This window comes from Eptatretus burgeri, unplaced genomic scaffold, assembly GCF_056783735.1.
Source record: "Eptatretus burgeri isolate ZD-2024b unplaced genomic scaffold, Ebu_testis_v1 Ebu_testis_scaffold_184, whole genome shotgun sequence".
In the NCBI taxonomy this organism is placed as follows: Eukaryota; Metazoa; Chordata; class Myxini; order Myxiniformes; family Myxinidae; genus Eptatretus; species Eptatretus burgeri.
In genome coordinates, this window is record NW_028222134.1 from 1,519 (window position 1) to 19,538 (window position 18,020).

Consider the following 18,020-nt stretch of genomic DNA (forward strand, 5'->3'; position numbering starts at 1 on the left):
TTTCCAGGATGAGTTGATGTTGGAGAAAGTAGCGATAGGAGATCAGTCTATGAGTTTGATGGCTGCTTGGAGACCCTGCCAGTCAGCTTAAGTGAATTGCCAGACTCGACGGCGGTGAGGTGGTTCTATGATAACAGCCAGAGAGATGTCCACTTTGACAAGGATGTGGTCAGAAGAACCGCTTGGAGCGGAGGAGGAGCGGAGGAAGAGCGGCAGATATTTTCAGGGAAATTTGTCAAAATCACATCCAGAAGAGCTAGAGTACCATTGGTTGAGATCCGGGTCGGAAAATTGACCGATTGAGTCAGTCCCAATGAGTCGCAGAAAGCTTTTGCTGAAGTGCCATGACAGGTGAGAGAGGTACCCACACCGAGCCAACTGGCATGATGACAATTTAAGTCACCACATATGAGGAAGAGAGAGTTCGGATGAAAGGATACAAGTTGGTCCATGTTTTCGAATAGTGAGGTGGAGATGGAGTCATCACTGTTTGGTGGACGGTACAGTACACATATAAACATGAGGTGGGAGTTGAGGGGAAGCCGTAGCCAGAGGTATCCCTGGGTGTGTTGGGGGAGTGAGGGCAGTGCATGGAGAGTGAGGAATGGAGTCTTTGATGAAGAGAGCAACTCCTCCCCCAGGACGAGGCTCAGGCCTTTTCCTGTTGTCTAGTGTGGGTTTTAAATGCTCCCACCTAGTTTTATGTAGAACCCAGCACTTAAAAATGAAAATGTTGTTGTTTGGGTGCATTTTATCTCCCTTCCCCTGACCCTGTCGTCCCTCCCCCTCTCCCATACTTACTTCCCCCCCAAACTCCTCTCTCTCCACCCTTCATGGACATCTACAGGAGGTCTCCACATGTATTGTTGCGGGGCCGGGTATCGGCCGTGAGCACGACCGCTAGATGGAGCTGCAAGTTGGTCCGACCGATCGCCTGGAATGTATAGGTCGTCGCCCCGGATAAGTTCGGAGCCGACGGGTCCTCTATCGGACCGAGGTTCGCCAATAGATCGACCACGTGGGGTAGGGTCGATTGCCAATTTCAATTTACCTCAATACCCACGTGGTCCAACTACCAGGGAAATTCACCCTCGACGGAACTCGTACGAAAACGAGCCGCTTAGCGCGCTCGTTCGGTGTGCGATTCCGAGTGGTTTAATCGTCAAGAACCGTCGGTCCAAATGTCCCCTTCGTGTCGTAACAGCTTTTACTTATTCTCAATCACGCGTCATGTCGAACCAATGAAAGAAACACAAAACGAGCTGATACATTTAACAATCGGGGTATTTGTTCAACAATAATGGGGGGGGGGAATTAGGGGAGCACGCAAGAGGCAGGGTTGAACCGAATTTCAAGCAAGGCAAATAATACACAGGCGAAAATATAATATACAATTCACAACTTCGAGGACGGGCTCACGGACACATAAACACACACACACACACACACACACACACACACACACACACACACACACACACACACACACACACACACACACACACACACACACACACACACACACCCAAAAGAAATGGTGGCTGACGCCTTTATTTCGGTCTTCAGCTCGGAGGATAGTGGAGCCGAGGGGCAGGGTCTACCTTGGACCTGTCCTCTTGAGGTCTTCAGGATGACTCGGTTCGGTGCCCGTCCCGGCAACCAAAACGTTGACTCCGTTCTCTCTGGTGACGACACGCGACCCTTCCGACTCCGGCGGCGGATGGTCCCTCTCAAGCTCAATCCTCAGGAGGAGGAGGAGGAGGAAGCAGACGTTCCAGACGGCAGTGGCAAGACCATTCCAGGCCTCCGGAGACGAGCGCTCCCGCAACACGAGCGCTCCAACGCGATGAGCAACACGAGCCCTCTCTCCTTACGCTTCTCCTCGCTCCTTTCGCTTCTCCTCGCTCCTTTCGCTTCTCCTTGCCGGCTGGCTGGCCCGCTGCTTACTGCTTGCTCGCTGCCCGCTGCTGGCTCGCTTTTATGGGCTCCGACATGCTCAACTCTTCCCCCTCCCCAGCGCGCGGGGAAATTCTCGGGGCGGAGGATGATCGTCCTCAGCTTGCAGCATCCTTCTAACCATCATTCTTGTTTACGCTGCAGGAATCTCGGGGCGGGAGGGTCGTTGTTCTTCTCTGCAGAATCCCGATAAAACTAACTATTAAAATAAATCACAGCGCATTTACATTGATTCACCCACAAGACAAGGGAAGGAAGCTGTCTATAAAACACAGACTTACTGATATAACCGAGCTATAGGAACCTGGATGTTGTGTGTGATCGGTTTCCAAATTCGTAACAGTATTGACATGGTGTTTTAACGTACCCCATTTTGTTTAATCCTGCAGTACCCTCCCCCTCCCCATTTTTACACAAGTCCCACAACCAAACGTAAGTCGAGATCACTCACCCCCTTTCCCCCTCAGCTGTCTAAGCTAAGCATCCCTTCGAAACGCAACTCCAGAACCCCCTCCCCTCACGATTACCTCCCCTTAACCACACCCCCCTTCCAACTTCCCCTCCATCCCTCCTCTCTTGCCTATCCTCCTCACTCCCACCCCTCCTTCCAGAGTGTATAGCGACCTTTGATTTGGTGTCTCTCTCTCCACATCCTCCCCCTTCCTCACTCTTCCCCCTCTCCTTGCTTCCTTCTTCCTCACCCCTCGATGCTCCCCCTCCTCACTCCCCAACCCCTTCTCGTTTCCCCCTCCCTCTTTCTCCCCCCCCCACCCTCAATATTCCAGTGGCTTCAGTGACAGGTTGTAGTTGCGAGTGGACAGTAATTATTGAATTGTTTTTTTCATGCAGCCTTGTGCCTTCTCCATTTAGTTCTTGTAACATTGTCTTTCTTCACCCCTTTCACCCAACTAACCCTCCATCCGAGACCTCACCAACCTCCTTTTGTTTCCTGTCCCAGCGGACGAGGATGCTGACGTTTGGTGGTTTTCTCCAAGTGAGAAACCAGTGGGATCGCAGTACCGTGTCGAGGGCTCTTCCCAGGAGAAAGAGGCGATGCTCGTGATACACGAAGCAAAATTAAAAGATGCCGGCATCTACAGGTGTGTGGCGAAGACAGCAAATGGCTCCACTGCTGAAGCTTCGATTCACGTGGAACTTCACTGTGAGTATCTCACCTTTTTTAAATTCTCAGGTCTCACTTGTATCGCACCTGGCACCAACGTTTTACCCCGATACACCTCGACGCCACCTCGCTCACATACTCCAACCTCACACATCAAACAGTTGAGGCCTGCACTATTCCAGGAAAGAAAAGAATATATATATATATATATATATATATATATATATATATATATATATATATATATATATATATATACACGAGCAAATACAACCCGTTATTTTGCTGACGGGAACATAGGGGGGGGGGGGAGGGAGAGAAAGAGAGTGGTGTGGGAGAGTGAGGAGGTGGAGGCGGAAGAGAGGACCGAGGAGGGGTGGGAGAGTGAAGAGGGAGGGAGAGTGAGGAGGGTCTGGGGGAGCGAGGAGGGAGGGAGAGAGACAAGGTGGGGGCGGGAGTTAAAGGAAGGCAGCGAGAATGGAGCGTTAATTATGATTTCATACCGTCTCATCAAAATGATTCTCCATTGAATGACAGTGAAGATGGAAACAAAATAATGTTTGAAATCCATTTTGTACCGGTCATACTATAAATACCACCCAGAGACAAACACCACACAGACATTTCCAGAGACAAACACCGCCCGGAGACAAATACCGCCCGGACATGCCCAGAGACAAACACCGCCCGGACATGCCCGGAGACAAACAAACACCTCTTGGACACCTCCAGAGACAAACAACATTGTATAATCAACATTGTGTAAATGTTGATTCAAGTGATTTGAATCATGTTATGGGTTTGCTTTGTTGATTTAATCATGCCAAAAAAACAATTGAAGGCATGTTTTCTGAAATTGTTCTTCCTGCGGAGAACAAATCTGAATGAGTGAATGTCATCTCGATGATAATTATCAACTTGGCGTTATCAAGGTTACAACTCTCTGTGTGTCTGGTGTACCATTCCGATGTATTAAACATTGGATGGATAGGGTGGCTGTAGGAGAGGAGGAAGACATTAAAAAGAGGACCGTGTGTCCTGAAGCTCACCTGGATCAGGAGCAACAGTCACTCAAACCCAACACAGACCCCTTAGTTAGACCCTGATTGTTTTTTTAATTCCATGAACAAATTTCAGTCCATCGATAATGGCTAAAGCGTTTACGGACTCACTCACTCACTTACCTACGGACGCTGCGCGATCGCATCATCTCACCACACTGAAGTCCAGGTGAGCTAAAAATGTATTTATCATCTCATGTGGAAATAAATTGACAAATACATGCCGTTCCTCCTATTTCCTGATTTTTTTTCATGTTAAAAATGCCTCCAAAATTCCTATTTTTCCAATTTTTATCTCAACAAATTTGATTGGGACCCCTGCACCTGAGGGTGCTGTAGGAGGAGTTTTGAGAGGATATTGACAGTGGTTAAGGTTGGCTGAGTGTAGTGCAGGCATTCGTGAGGGAGTGGTGAGTGTCTGCGGTTGTGAGGGTGAGGGTGAGGTGGAGATCGGTCAGACTGATGCCAGAGAGATGGGTGGTGATGAAACGACTAAACATGTGTACTCTTCATTCTGGGATGTTGGTACCGCGGAGAGGTACGCACACTCGGCTCAAAGCCGTTGATTTTGGGTTCGAATCCTGACCCACATTTAAACTGCCATCCCAGTGTCACACAGTCAGGATGATTCGTCAATGTGTGTATGCCACCATCCCTCGGATGGACCTTAAACTGAGAGTCCCATCTGCGGACATTAGTTGGTGGACATTAAAATTATTCACAAAAAGTAGGCGTGCTATCGCTGGCAACATGGCAAATTCCAAATTTCTACCCTGAGTTCCTGTGTCGGAGTGGGGACCAATCCAGGATTGTAGCCCAAGCCAAGAAACTGCTTGTGCAGCACCGACGTTCCGAATAGAGCATGGCGCATGATTTTCAAAAATCAAAACAACATTCAAAAGGTTGCGGACAGATTCGGACAAAACTTGGTGGATGAGTTGGGCAGGTGACAAGAACAAGTCGATTCGATTTTGGTTCAGATCCGGATGCAGATCCGGCCTATCAGTGGGATACAAAACGTTCAGTCTGGCACAAGTATGCGCTGCACCCGAGTGCCGTTCTGGTTTGTACAGAGTCGAGGCTCATGGAAGAGCGAGAACACTTAACAGATCAGGATCCAAAACAACAAAAGGAACAGTGGAGGGAGGAGGGAAACACCCAACAGCAGGGTTAAAGGCCGAGATAGAGGTAGACTTAGACAAACAATTGGTGTGGGGAAGACTGTGGTATTGTGGTTGTTCCAGAAGTAAACTCTCAGGAAGGAAAAATTGGAAATTTGGAAGGAGGTGGGTTTGGGAGTATGTGTGGGGGAAGAGGGGTGAGGGGGCAGGGATAATATGGCGAGAGAAGCCATGGTTTTTGAGGGGGGATGATCTGAGATGGTGGTGAACTCCTTTCTCGAAGATCTGGAGGGAAGAATGATGTTGAAGAGGATGTGAAAGTTGATTCCACAGGCGGGAACAAATGAGTGGAAACGAGCAGAGATCCTGGATTTATGTCGTGTCATCAGAAGGTGGTTGATGGTGGACCGTGTGTGCCCAGCAGAAACCTGGGGGGGGGCAAAGCACGGAAGGGAGCAGAGGGTGAAATACCAGAAAGGAGGCAGTGGAAGACAGAGAGACAACCGACCTGTCTGTGATGCTGAAGTGACAGACCCATCGACTCGACTTCATCGCGGGAGATTCCAATGATCTTGAAGGCCTAGGTTTCCACGGCGTCAAGCTTTGCAAGGTGTGAGGCAGGGACGCCAGCCAGGAGCAGTATTCCATCAAGCTGAAGATGAAGGCCTTGTGTGTGAATCAGTGTTCAGGTGTGCCAAGGAAGGACTTTTCTTGATGAAGTCGGCGGCTGGCTTTTGAGGCCAACTTTGAAAAGTGGTTTGTCCAAGAAAGATCATGGCTGGCAATGAGACCCTGGAATTGGAATGGCTGCACTTCCTCAAGAGGATTGTTAAGAAGGTAGAGAAGAGGGTTTGTCAGATGGTCCTTTTGGAGAGGGACAGCAAGAGTGTGAGATTTGTCAGGATTGAAAGACATATTCCAAGTGTTTGACCATGTTGTGATTTTTTTTTCAAGGTCTGAAGAGATGGAGGAGGTTACAGCCTTCCTTTCTGAAGGATGAGAGATGTCACGGTAGAGTGTGGAGTGATCAACAAATAGATAAAGAGGATACTGTTGTCTAGAAAGTCAGAGAGATCATTGATGAAGATCAGGAATCAGACAGGGCCCAGAACACTGCCTTGGGGTTCTCCAGCCTGACAGGGAAAGGAGGTGAAAGGATTCCCTTGAGAGACACATGTTGACTTTGAGAGTAGAGGAAGTCATTTATCCATGTATGGAGTTGGCCTTGCATGCTTTCGACAGCTTTATCATGAAACGAACTCCTCCATATTAATATTGTTGCGGGCCTGGGGGTTGGGTGAGAAGACCACTGGGTGGGGAAAACTATCTCGGTTCCCACCAGACTCCCCGGAATTGTAGGCCGTCGCACACGGATAATTCCATCACGCGGCGGGTCGCTTAACTGACCGTGGACGCCAATAACTCGGTCCTCCCGTCTATGGGTTTATGGGTTACCTCATTAATCACGTGATTTAATTACCGGGGAACACGCCCTCGGTACGCCTTGTCCGAACCGGATCACTCCACCGGATCGGATAACTATTCCGGATCGGATGCAGCCGAGCGACACTGCCAAGGACGTACCGGCTAAAAGGAATGGATCGTTGGGAACAAAGTCCCGGCTAAGCTCGGATTCGGACCATGCTGGATCAATGAAAGACCCTGCCATTCGTCGGATGTGTCGGAAATTGAGGTTGAAAAGGAACAAGCCGCTTCTACTCCGCACACTCGTATCCCGTCAAACATGGCGTGGAGTCGTCTTTATCGGCCTCCGTACGCGTTTCGTGCAGCGTGGGCGTCGTGCTGGCTGTTTCCTGTGTTGTGAAAAACACCATTCGTGCATCCTCTCAAGAGGTATTCATTCACATGCCTTTTTAATGCAACCGGCAATCTTTCCCAGATCATCGGAAGCTCGAGTCGATAATCCCGCACCGCCAAGTGCACCACATGACTCGCTGCACACGCTGGATTGAGGCTCGCCCGGGAACGAGGATCTCTGTGCAGCAGTTCCCGTACTGCGGCGCAGCACGCGCTGGCCTCCATGAGGCCCCACCTCACAGCGAAGGCGCACGTGGCTGATTTACCTCAGGAATAATCGGACGAAAAGAAGAGTCGGGACGAAATGTAGGAGAAAATAATTTAAGCAACCCCAGCAATAAGATCATCACAACACACTCCCTTGTTGTCCCGCTAAACAAAAGGAAAGGGACTATCTACACGTATAATAATGGTATAACTGTCTTGGGACACCAATGTGTTGTATGCTTGCGGTCACGACACCCGCACCAATATCATTGAGCAGTCTCTCTGTCTCTCTCTCTGTCTCTCTCTCTCTCTCTCTCTCTCTCTCTGTCTCTCTCTCTCTCTCTCTCTCTCTCTCTCTCTCTCTCTCTCTCTCTCTCTCTCTCTCTCTCTCTCTCTCTCTCTCTCTCTCTCTCTCTCTCTCTCTCTCTCTCTCTCTCTCTCTCTCTCTCTCTCTCTCTCTCTCTCTCTCTCTCTCTCTCTCTCTCTCTCTCTCTCTCTCTCTCTCTCTCTCTCTCTCTTTCTCTCTTTCTCTCTTTCTCTCTTTCTCTCTTTCTCTCTTTCTCTCTCTCTCTCTCTCTCTCTCTCTCTGTGTCCACCCCACCTCTCCCTCTTTCTCCATTCCATCCCTGTCTGTGCCATATTAGAAAGTTCATACTGACTTGCACTCATCATATTAACATTGACTGGAGTTCTTTTCCTGGCAGTACTTCCCACAATTCATGCTGTGAGGCCCTTGGTGAATGTGACGGCCGGTCTTGGTGAGACCACAAATCTTTCCTGTGTGGCTGATGGTTTTCCTGATCCGCTTGTCATGTGGTACCGGTAAGTTGCTTTGTGGGGACAGTGGTGGTTTATTTGTGAGTACACTGGATGGGCATCTCAGAGGTTGTGGGTTGAAGTCCAGCTGAAGGCAGCAGTTTGAACTATTTGCATTTTAAGCTTCAGGAAGTCATGTATTTTGTGTACGTGGTCGAGGCTCATGGAAAGAAGCTTAAGAAGGATGGGATAGAACAAAATGGAAAGGGGGTAACACCAACAGCAGGGTAGAGTGAGAGTGAGATCAAGGGGGGAAGGAGAAGGGCACATGGTGGTGAACAATCTGCAGACAATCTGAATGAAACACAGGAAGAAGAGGAAGGTGAAGGTGTGGCTGAAACAGAAGAGGAACAAACCAACCGACAACTACCAAACAAAAAGAGGTAAAGGAGAGGGTGGAAAATCACAATAACCTGGAAAAGGGGAGTGCTTGGGAATGGGGTAATTTGGGGTATAATATATCATGAGCATGCATGGAAGATTACCTGAAGTAGTGATGAACAGATGTCTTGAAGTCCTGGAGGGAAGAAAGGGACTGAACAGACATGGGAAGTTGGTTCCACAGGTGAGAGAAAAGAGGAACAAATGAGAGGAGGTGAGCAGTGAGCCTGGATTTGGGAGGTTTAGCAAGAAGATGGTTACTGGCAGACTGCGTGTGCCCTGCAGAAACCTGGGAGTGGCAGTGCCAAATGAAGGCACAGAGTGCAAGACCAAAAAGGAGGCTGTTGAATACAGAGAGTGAAATACAGAGAGTGAATACAGAGAATACCTGATGTGAAAGTAGCAGGCCCTGACACTCAGCGTTTTCACGGTAGATCCCAAATTATTTAGGGCCTTGCTTTCAACAGCATGACGAAGCCAGCCCAAAGCAGAGAGCAGTACTACATCAAGCTGCGAATGAAGGCCTTGTAGGTTGTCATATTTCAGATTTGCCAAGGAAAGACCTTGCATGATGGAGGATGCCCAGTTGGTGGATGGCTTTGGAGGCCATATTGTAAATATGGTCTGCTCAAGAAAGATCATAGCTGATGGTGATTCCCATCAGAGTGACTGATTTAACCTCTTCAAGTGGTTTGCTTCGGAAGTTGAGGGCAGGGTTTGCCAGACGGTCCTTTCAGAGAGACAGTTTGAGTGTGCGAGATTTGTCGGGGTTGGGAGACATATTGCAGGTGTTGGACCAGCTTATGATTCTATCAAGGTCTGCAGAAAGGGAAAGGCTGCTGCCTGCCTGTCTGTATGATGATAAATGATGCGGCAGAGGGTGGAATCAACAGCAAAGATATCGGCAGGATTTTCCAGGAAATCAGAAAGATCATTAATGAATGAGGAATGTGACGAGGCCCAAGACACTCCTTTCAGTCATGACAGGGAGAGGAAATAAGACGATCCCGTTAAGAGCTACATGCTGAATATGGGAACAGAGGAAGTCAGTGATCCATGAGAGGAGTGGCCTTGGATGCCCTCAGCAGAGAGTTTAGAGATCAAGCCGGGATGCCAGGCTGTATCAAGTGTTCGAGATATGTCCAGAGAGACGGCCCTGATCTCATGTTTGAGATTGAGGGCCTCTATTCTTTGTTGGGAGAGTAGAATCAGCATATCCAAGGTGGAGTGACCTGGTCTGAAACCGATTTGATGATATGAGATCAGACCTTTGGAGAAAAGGAAGGATCTGATGTCAATTGCAATGAAAAGTTCCATGACCTTGCTTAAGGCCCAGTCACACCTTGACGTTTTAGCCAGCTTATGCCGATTTTTGAAAAATTTGTCTAAAACGCTGGCACATGTCGAATACGTAATGGGTAAGTTTTGGAAGCATTGAGAGCATGCTGAAAAACACTGCCATACGTCGTAGTACGCTGGCTTTCATCGTTGTACTTTGCAGTTGTCCTCAAATTTTCCATGCTTGAAATTTTACGACTTATGCCAGCGTATGACTCACAAGTTCCGCTACGCTGGCCATAAGTTGTAGGCACGTTATGCGATCGTTGACACACGTCGACACACGTTACTTGTAAGTTAATCATAAGTCGAAATACGTCGAGGTAATGTTTAGCGTACCCGAAACTTATTTCTAACCTATGAGTAATGTGTTGTAGGCACGTTACGCGATCGTTGATACACGTCCACACACGTTACTTGTAAGTTACTCATAAGTCGAAACACGTCAAGGTAATGGTTGGCGTCAGTGTTCCAGACTCCCTGTTTTTTTTTTTTTTGGGGTTTTTTTTCTTCTTCGGTATGACAGTGATGTTGACACTTCGATTTCTAGTGCGGTTATGATTTAAATCGTTGAGCGGCAGCCTATCAATTATATTATATTATAACCGCACTAGAAATCGAAGTGTCAACATCACCGTCATACCGAAAAAAAAAAACCAAAAAAGAACAAACCAGGGAGTCTGGAACACTGACGCGAACCTGACCATTACCTCGACGTGTTTCGACTTATGAGTAACTTACAAGTCACTTTTGTCGACGTGTGCCAACGATCGCATATCGTGCGTACAACTTATTCCCATCGCATGCGGAACGTGTGAGGCATACGGCAAGTACGTCGTAAAATGTTTAACACGTTTAAAATTTCAAGACGTAGTCCACTTACTACGACGTATGATAGCGTACTTTAGCGTTCTATTCACGTATACCAAACTTACCCATACCGTATTCGACGTGCGCCAGCGTTTTAGACGCATTTTTCAGAGGTCGGCATACGCTGGCAAGGTCGCCAAGGTGTGACTGCGATGTTGACACTTCCATTTCTCCGGCGGTTATGATTTGAATCGTTGTGCGGCAGCCTTTTAATTAGCTACACCACGTGATCGTCGGCGATACGTGCAGCGCGCTATGCATAAGTTAGACTATCGTTGGGCATAGGTTGTGAAGGCCGACAACAGGTTCAGCATTCGTTGGTATAAGTTATCTATAAGACAACGAAACGTTCTGTGTCCGTTACTAATATGTTATGCATACGACCAACTCGTTATGAATACGTCCGAATCTTTAAAAAAAACAACAAAAGTTCAGCGTAAGCCAGCGTTTTTCATACATTTTGATACGTTGCCATTGCTGGCTAAAACGTCAAGGTGTGACTGGGCCTTTATATTGGAAGCAAGCAAATAGGCCTGCAGTTACAGTGTCTGGAGAACGTCTACACCCTCCTTAAAAATTTCACCTTTTGTTGCCTTTTAGGTCAGGTCAGATCAGGTCAGGTGTGGTAGCATGCGCCAGAGCAGTGTGTCGCTGCGTCCACTTTTCGCCGGTACTCCAGGGGCCTCCGTCTGGTCATCCCCCAGGCAGTTGCCTGGCCCATCCTCATCTCCTTGAGATGCCGATCAACCTGCTGCAACCACGAGGCACGTGGTTGGCCCATTGGCCTACTCCACCCAGGAGACTCCCACGCTGAGAGAATCTGGTGAGCAGGATCAGCGTCAGGAAAACGAGCCACATGTCCATACAGCCGCAGCTGATGCTCACGGACTATGCAGGTAACAAATCTCATTTGAGTCTCTCTCAGCAACAGCTCGTTGGACACAAAGTCTGACCAGCGACAGCCAAGGATTCTCCGAAGAGACCTGGAACCAAAGGAATTAAGTCTCCATCTCAGATCCTTGGTCAGATTCCAAGTCTCACATCCATAGAGCAAGACTGGAAGCACCAAGGACCTGAAGACTTGGACTTTCGTCCTCCCACACAGGTACCGTCCCACACACGACAGCGCCACACCCTGTTATCCAGTGAATCCAGGACTCCCCAGGCCCAACCCAGACGTCTATTGACCTCTGACTCACAGCCAGCAGAGACATGAATATCACTGCCAAGGTAAGTGAATCTCTCCACGACCTCAACATCCTCACCACAAACAGGTTCAGACAGGACAGCAGCATCCAAAATGTCATTGAAAGCCTGGATCTGAGTTTTGACCCAGGAAACCCGTAATCCCAGCGGCTCCGACTCCTTATTCAGCACCTCGAGGGCCCCCAAAGGATATCTCCAGTAACAACTGGAAATAAATCAGAGATGGTATCACCATATCACACCACTCTCAGTACCAGAGTAGAGTTCAGACATCAGATCGATCAATTTTGGTGGCACCCCACGAAGACCAAGAATCCTCCCGAGGGCATCTTGATTCACTGAATCAAACAATTTACAGAGATCAACATAGGCTGCAAGCAGCTCCTGCCAAAACTCTCGTCTGCGTTCGGTGAGGACCCGAAGAGCAAGGATACGGTCAATCGTTGACCTCTTTGGTGTAAAGCCTGACTGCTCTGGATGCTGGTGCTCAAGCAGATGCTGGTGAACCCTATCAATAATTATCCGAGCAAAGGCCTTGCCCGGCACTGAGAGCAGCCTCACCCCTCGGTAGTTGTTGCAGTCTTGGCGATCACCCTTCCCTTTCCAGAGAGGGACAATAAGGCCCCTCTTCCAGTCAGTTGGGATGATGCCTGTGTTCCAGGCAGAGCACAGAACTGCATGCAATGGCACGAGTGAAGCAATTCCACCAGCCTTGAGAGGTTCAGCATGGATGCCACAGATCCCTGGAGCTTTACCCCATTTCAACCGGTTCACCGCAGCCTGTCTTTCCACAAGGGAAGATGGACCATAGTTGGTTGGAGGGTCAGCAACAGTTATTGTAACGTCCCTGACGTCCAACTCGACAGCTGGTGAATCAGCCTGGAACAACCTCTCAAAGTAACTGGCCCAGCGGGCCTCCACTTCGGACTTCTCTGTCAAGAGCCTACCACCCTTTGCTCCAACTGCAGTGCTCCGAGGGATAGGCTTGGAGGAACGCAATGCACGAATTCCTCTGGAAGCAGTTCGAGAATCTTTGCCCTCCGGTGAATTCCATGACATCCACCGGCAACATCAAGGACGGTGGTCTTGTAGGAACTCCACAACTCTTCACGACCTCCCAAAGCACCCAGACCCCCCAAATCTCCACTCAGCTTGTTCGCAAACTCCTCAGCTACCATCTCATCCTTGAGCTTGCCAAAATCCAGCCTCGGCTGGGATGGTACTATTCTGCTGGATTTAAGGTGCAAACTAAGAGTTGCTACTGCAAGCTGGTGGTCAGTGTTGAGGAACTGGGCACTCCGGTAGACCCTGCAGTTCTGTATCATCCTCCAGCAACAATCAACGAGGACATGGTCAATCTCCTTTGCCACACCGCCAGCGTTGGAATCCCAAGTCCAGCGATGACGAATCCCAAGTCCTGAAACCATGAACCAGCCACCCAAAGTCAATGACTTCTTGAAAAGTTAAGGAACTTAGTGCTATTCAGGTTCACAGTTCCAGACCCATGGAGACCAACACATGTCTCATAACCATCCCTATCATTTCCAGTCGATGCATTGAAATCCCCCAAGACTAGAAGTGTATCTCGTCTGGGGCACTGATCAACCACAGACTCGAGCGTGGCGAAGAATGCATCCTTCACGGTGAGGTCACTCGCCTCAGTCAGAGCATAAACAGAGACCAGGGAAATGACACCTAAGGAGTGACGAATCCTTAGTCTCATAATACGCTTGTTGACCGGTGTTACCTCAATTATCATTGGAGTCAGATTATTGGGCATGGCTACAACAACTCCTTGGGTATGGTAACCATCAAAGTAACCAGACCAATAGTCGGTGTGACCACCCACCATGATTTTGCCGCAATCCGGTCTCCGAACGTCAGAGAGAGCTGCAATACAGATGTCCAAACACTTGAGCTCAGATGATAAGAGAGACAGGTGATCATCCTCTCTTTGGGACAGGACATTCCAGGCACCCACCCGAAGGGACCGCCTCAGGTTAACCCAAGGAGACCGCCGTCTGGTGGACGACACTTCAGCACCACTCCGACACACTCTCCCGCAATCTGACTCGGGAATGTTACCCCGTGGTTTCCCTCCTATCATCAAAGATTGGGGGTCCCGAAGGCTTTGCCCCAATCCTGTCATCCGGTGAGCTGCCCTGCGAAGGGAAGCTGCATTGGAGGTACTCCCACGGAGTGGCTTTTCAGATTTTTTTTTATGCTTCGAGAATGTTTTTGGAATGACGGGTTTTCCGTTGGCCCAGAGTGCAATTCCTGCCACCAACCTCCTAATAAGAAGTAACCCAACTGCAGGAGGACGTCCGCAGACACAGTTGGGCACTAGATATGGATGGCCGTTGGCTCACAAGGAGCTCCTCCGCCCTTTGACATGTTTTGTTTTTAATCCTGCTGGGTGTCCATATCCAAATACCCTCCTCACCAAAAAACTGGTGAGGGAGACGGTTTAGTCGCCTTATCGTCTCACAATAAGTCGCCTTTTCGCCTGGAATTAAATTCCAATAAAACAGACTTTTTCCACCTGTATTTACACATCGTAACCCACAAATTCCAAGTGAAAAACAAATTCTGCAAATTTCAGAAAATTAATTAAAAATATAAAAGTAGATCATCTTGGTTGGATGAGTGTCAACCCTCCTTTATAATAGCGATTGTAAAATAGCTCAGGTGGAACCAATCACCTTCAAAATCACATACCTCGTTAATTGGCCTCCACCTGTGTTAAATTGTAGTGATTCTGATTATTTCAGAATAAAATCAGTTGTTCTTCCAGGTTTCCTCTGCTGGGTAGTGCATTTCACAGCAAAGACTCAACCATGAGGACCAAGGAGCTTTCAAAAGACCTCCGGGATAAAGTTGTGGAAAGGCACTGATGAGGACAAAAAAAAGTAAAATAATAAACACTCAAACGAAAATAAAAGCAACTTTGTAAAGGCTTATGAATGTACTCTGCAGCAGAGTTTTTAAAGAATAATGTGTGCACATTTACCGAAGAAGTGTCGATGGATGAATTTACAAACTTGCCGCCAGAAGAGTTGGCTCGCACCAAGTCCTCAAACCTGCATGGGGTGAAGTATTCTATGAATACCCTGAAGTTGTTTTCTGCTTTGTTTCCCCTCATTTGTTTTTTTGCTGCTGAATGTGGTTAAAGTGACTCGTTATAAATAGTTCACTAAACATCCCTCACTTAATCCCAACTAAGTTCTGGCAAAGATTTTCCTGTTTTCTGGCAGAGCGGACATCGGCGATGGTTCACCCTTCGAGCCGTCGGCCAAGCATTCATTGGAGCGTGGTGGCACCACACTCATGATCCATGACGTCACACAAGACGACTTCGGCTTCTATGTGTGCAGCGCTCGGAACAGATTTGGATTTGTGGAGGCCGTCGTTACATTGGCAGAACATCACGTTCCTGGTTGGCTTGGATGACATCACGGTTTGGGAACACGTCTTTACATCGATTGTTGTGAATTTTTTTTTAAAAACCTGGATAATCACTCGTCGAACGACTTTCGTGAACAGCATAAACAAATTCCAAATTCCTGTCCGAACAAGCAGAGGGCACTGCATGAGTAGTACAGCTGCGTCATCAGCCAATGACGCTACCCCGCAGCCTTGGGCTGCATACAGGCGAAGAAGAAGGAGGGGGTAATAGTGAAGAGGGTCTGGTGTTGGGAGAAAATGGGGAATGGTAGGGAAAGAAGCAAAAGAAGCACGCAAGATGAATACTAAAGCAATCCTAGAGATAGGAGGAAAAGAATGAGAGTGAGGAGAGGTAAGATTAAAAGGAGGGGTAATCAGATAGAGAAAATTAATTAAAGCAAAATAAATGGGGAAAACTGAGAGAGGTCGAAGATTGAAAAGTTTGAAAAATCTGTTTGGTCGAAGAGTCTGAGTGAATGAAGATCACTCGTTCATCCTTCTTGCTTCCCACGGCGGTTTGCAGACCTCGATCAACGTCCTGTTAAATCCATCCATCGTTCTACCTGTCCACCGACCCAGATCGACACCGTCCACCGACCCAGATCGACACTGTCCACCGACCCAGATCGACACCGTCCACCGACCCAGATCGACACCGTCCACCGACCCAGATCGACACTGTCCACCGACCCAGATCGACACCGTCCACCGACCCAGATCGACACCGTCCACCGACCCAGATCGACACTGTCCACCGACCCAGATCGACACCGTCAACCGACCCAGATCGACACTGTCCATCGACACCGTCCACCGACCCAGATCGACACCGTCCACCGACCCAGATCGACACCGTCCACCGACCCAGATCGACACCGTCCACCGACCCAGATCGACACCGTCCACCGACCCAGATCGACACCGTCCACCGACCCAGATCGACACCGTCCACCGACCCAGATCGACACCGTCCACCGACCCAGATCGACACCGTCCACCGACACAGATCGACGTCGTCCACCGACCCAGGTCGACACTGTCCACAGACCCAGATCGACACCGTCCACCGACCCAGATCGACACCGTCCACCGACCCAGATCGACACCGTCCACCGACACAGATCGACGTCGTCCACCGACACAGATCGACGTCGTCCACCGACCCAGATCCACACCGCCCACCGACCCAGATCGACACCGTCCACCGACCCAGATCGACACCGTCCACCGACCCAGATCGACACCGTCCACCGACCCAGATCGACACCGTCCACCGACCCAGATCGACACCGTCCACCGACCCAGATCGACACCGTCAACCGACCCAGATCGACACCGTCCATCGACACCGTCCACCGACCCAGATCGACACCGTCCACCGACCCAGATCGACACCGTCCACCGACCCAGATCGACACCGTCCACCGACCCAGATCGACACCGTCCACCGACCCAGATCGACACCGTCCACCGACCCAGATCGACACCGTCCACCGACCCAGATCGACACTGTCCACCGACCCAGATCGACACCGTCCACCGACCCAGATCGACACCGTCCACCGACCCAGATCGACACCGTCCACCGACCCAGATCGACACCGTCCACCGACCCAGATCGACACCGTCCACCGACCCAGATCGACACCGTCCACCGACCCAGATCGACACCGTCCACCGACCCAGATCGACACCGTCCACCGACCCAGATCGACACCGTCCACCGACCCAGATCGACACCGTCCACCGACCCAGATCGACACCGTCAACCGACCCAGATCGACACCGTCCATCGACACCGTCCACCGACCCAGATCGACACCGTCCACCGACCCAGGTCGACACCGTCCACCGACCCAGATCGACACCGTCCACCGACCCAGATCGACACCGTCCACCGACCCAGATCGACACCGTCCACCGACACAGATCGACGTCGTCCACCGACCCAGGTCGACACTGTCCACAGACCCAGATCGACACCGTCCACCGACCCAGATCGACACCGTCCACCGACCCAGATCGACACCGTCCACCGACCCAGATCGACACCGTCCACCGACCCAGATCGACACCGTCCACCGACACAGATCGACGTCGTCCACCGACCCAGATCGACACCGTCCACCGACCCAGATCGACACCGTCCACCGACCCAGATCGACACCGTCCACCGACCCAGATCGACACTGTCCACCGACACAGATCGACACAGTCCACCGACCCAGATCGACACAGTCCACCGACCCAGATCGACACTGGCCTTCACGAGCAAGACGAGTTCTTCATTTTGCCTGCTGTGGCCATCTGCTTGACGCAGTTATTGTCTGCACGGAATAGTCAATGATGTGAATCACTGTACTCGAACCTTGCATGCTGTGACCCGGTCTGAATAAGAAGCACCATTCCATTGGTGTTTTGATGACCTTCGTATTCCGAACAACATGGCCGATGTGTTGGTGAGCTGCTCCTCATGTCCCGTTTCACAAACTGCTGAAAGGTAACATTTTTGTTGAAGTGGTGGTGGAGGGAAGTGGTTGGCGATCAAGTGGTGTCTGTTCAAGGTTATATTACACATATTTGGTTGGTTTAGAGTCAAAGTGCACATCTATTTGTCTGGCTTTCACCTGCCTTTTCCTCCTTACGTTGAACATATCTGAAAAATTGGGTTTAGGAGAT

General features: G+C 49.6%; 1 protein-coding gene across 1 annotated transcript in view; it reads left to right on the forward strand.

Annotated features, from left to right (window-relative positions):
• Positions 1–1,534: 1,534 nt before the first annotated feature.
• Positions 1,535–18,020, forward strand: part of LOC147007418 (uncharacterized) — a 62,328-nt gene continuing 45,842 nt past the window's right edge. Inside the window, exons 1-4 of the mRNA XM_085867171.1 lie at positions 1,535–1,787; positions 2,882–3,118; positions 7,991–8,108; positions 15,152–15,333. Coding sequence (XP_085723297.1) covers positions 1,535–1,787; positions 2,882–3,118; positions 7,991–8,108; positions 15,152–15,333 — 790 coding nt within the window. The remainder of the gene's footprint in view (positions 1,788–2,881; positions 3,119–7,990; positions 8,109–15,151; positions 15,334–18,020) is intronic.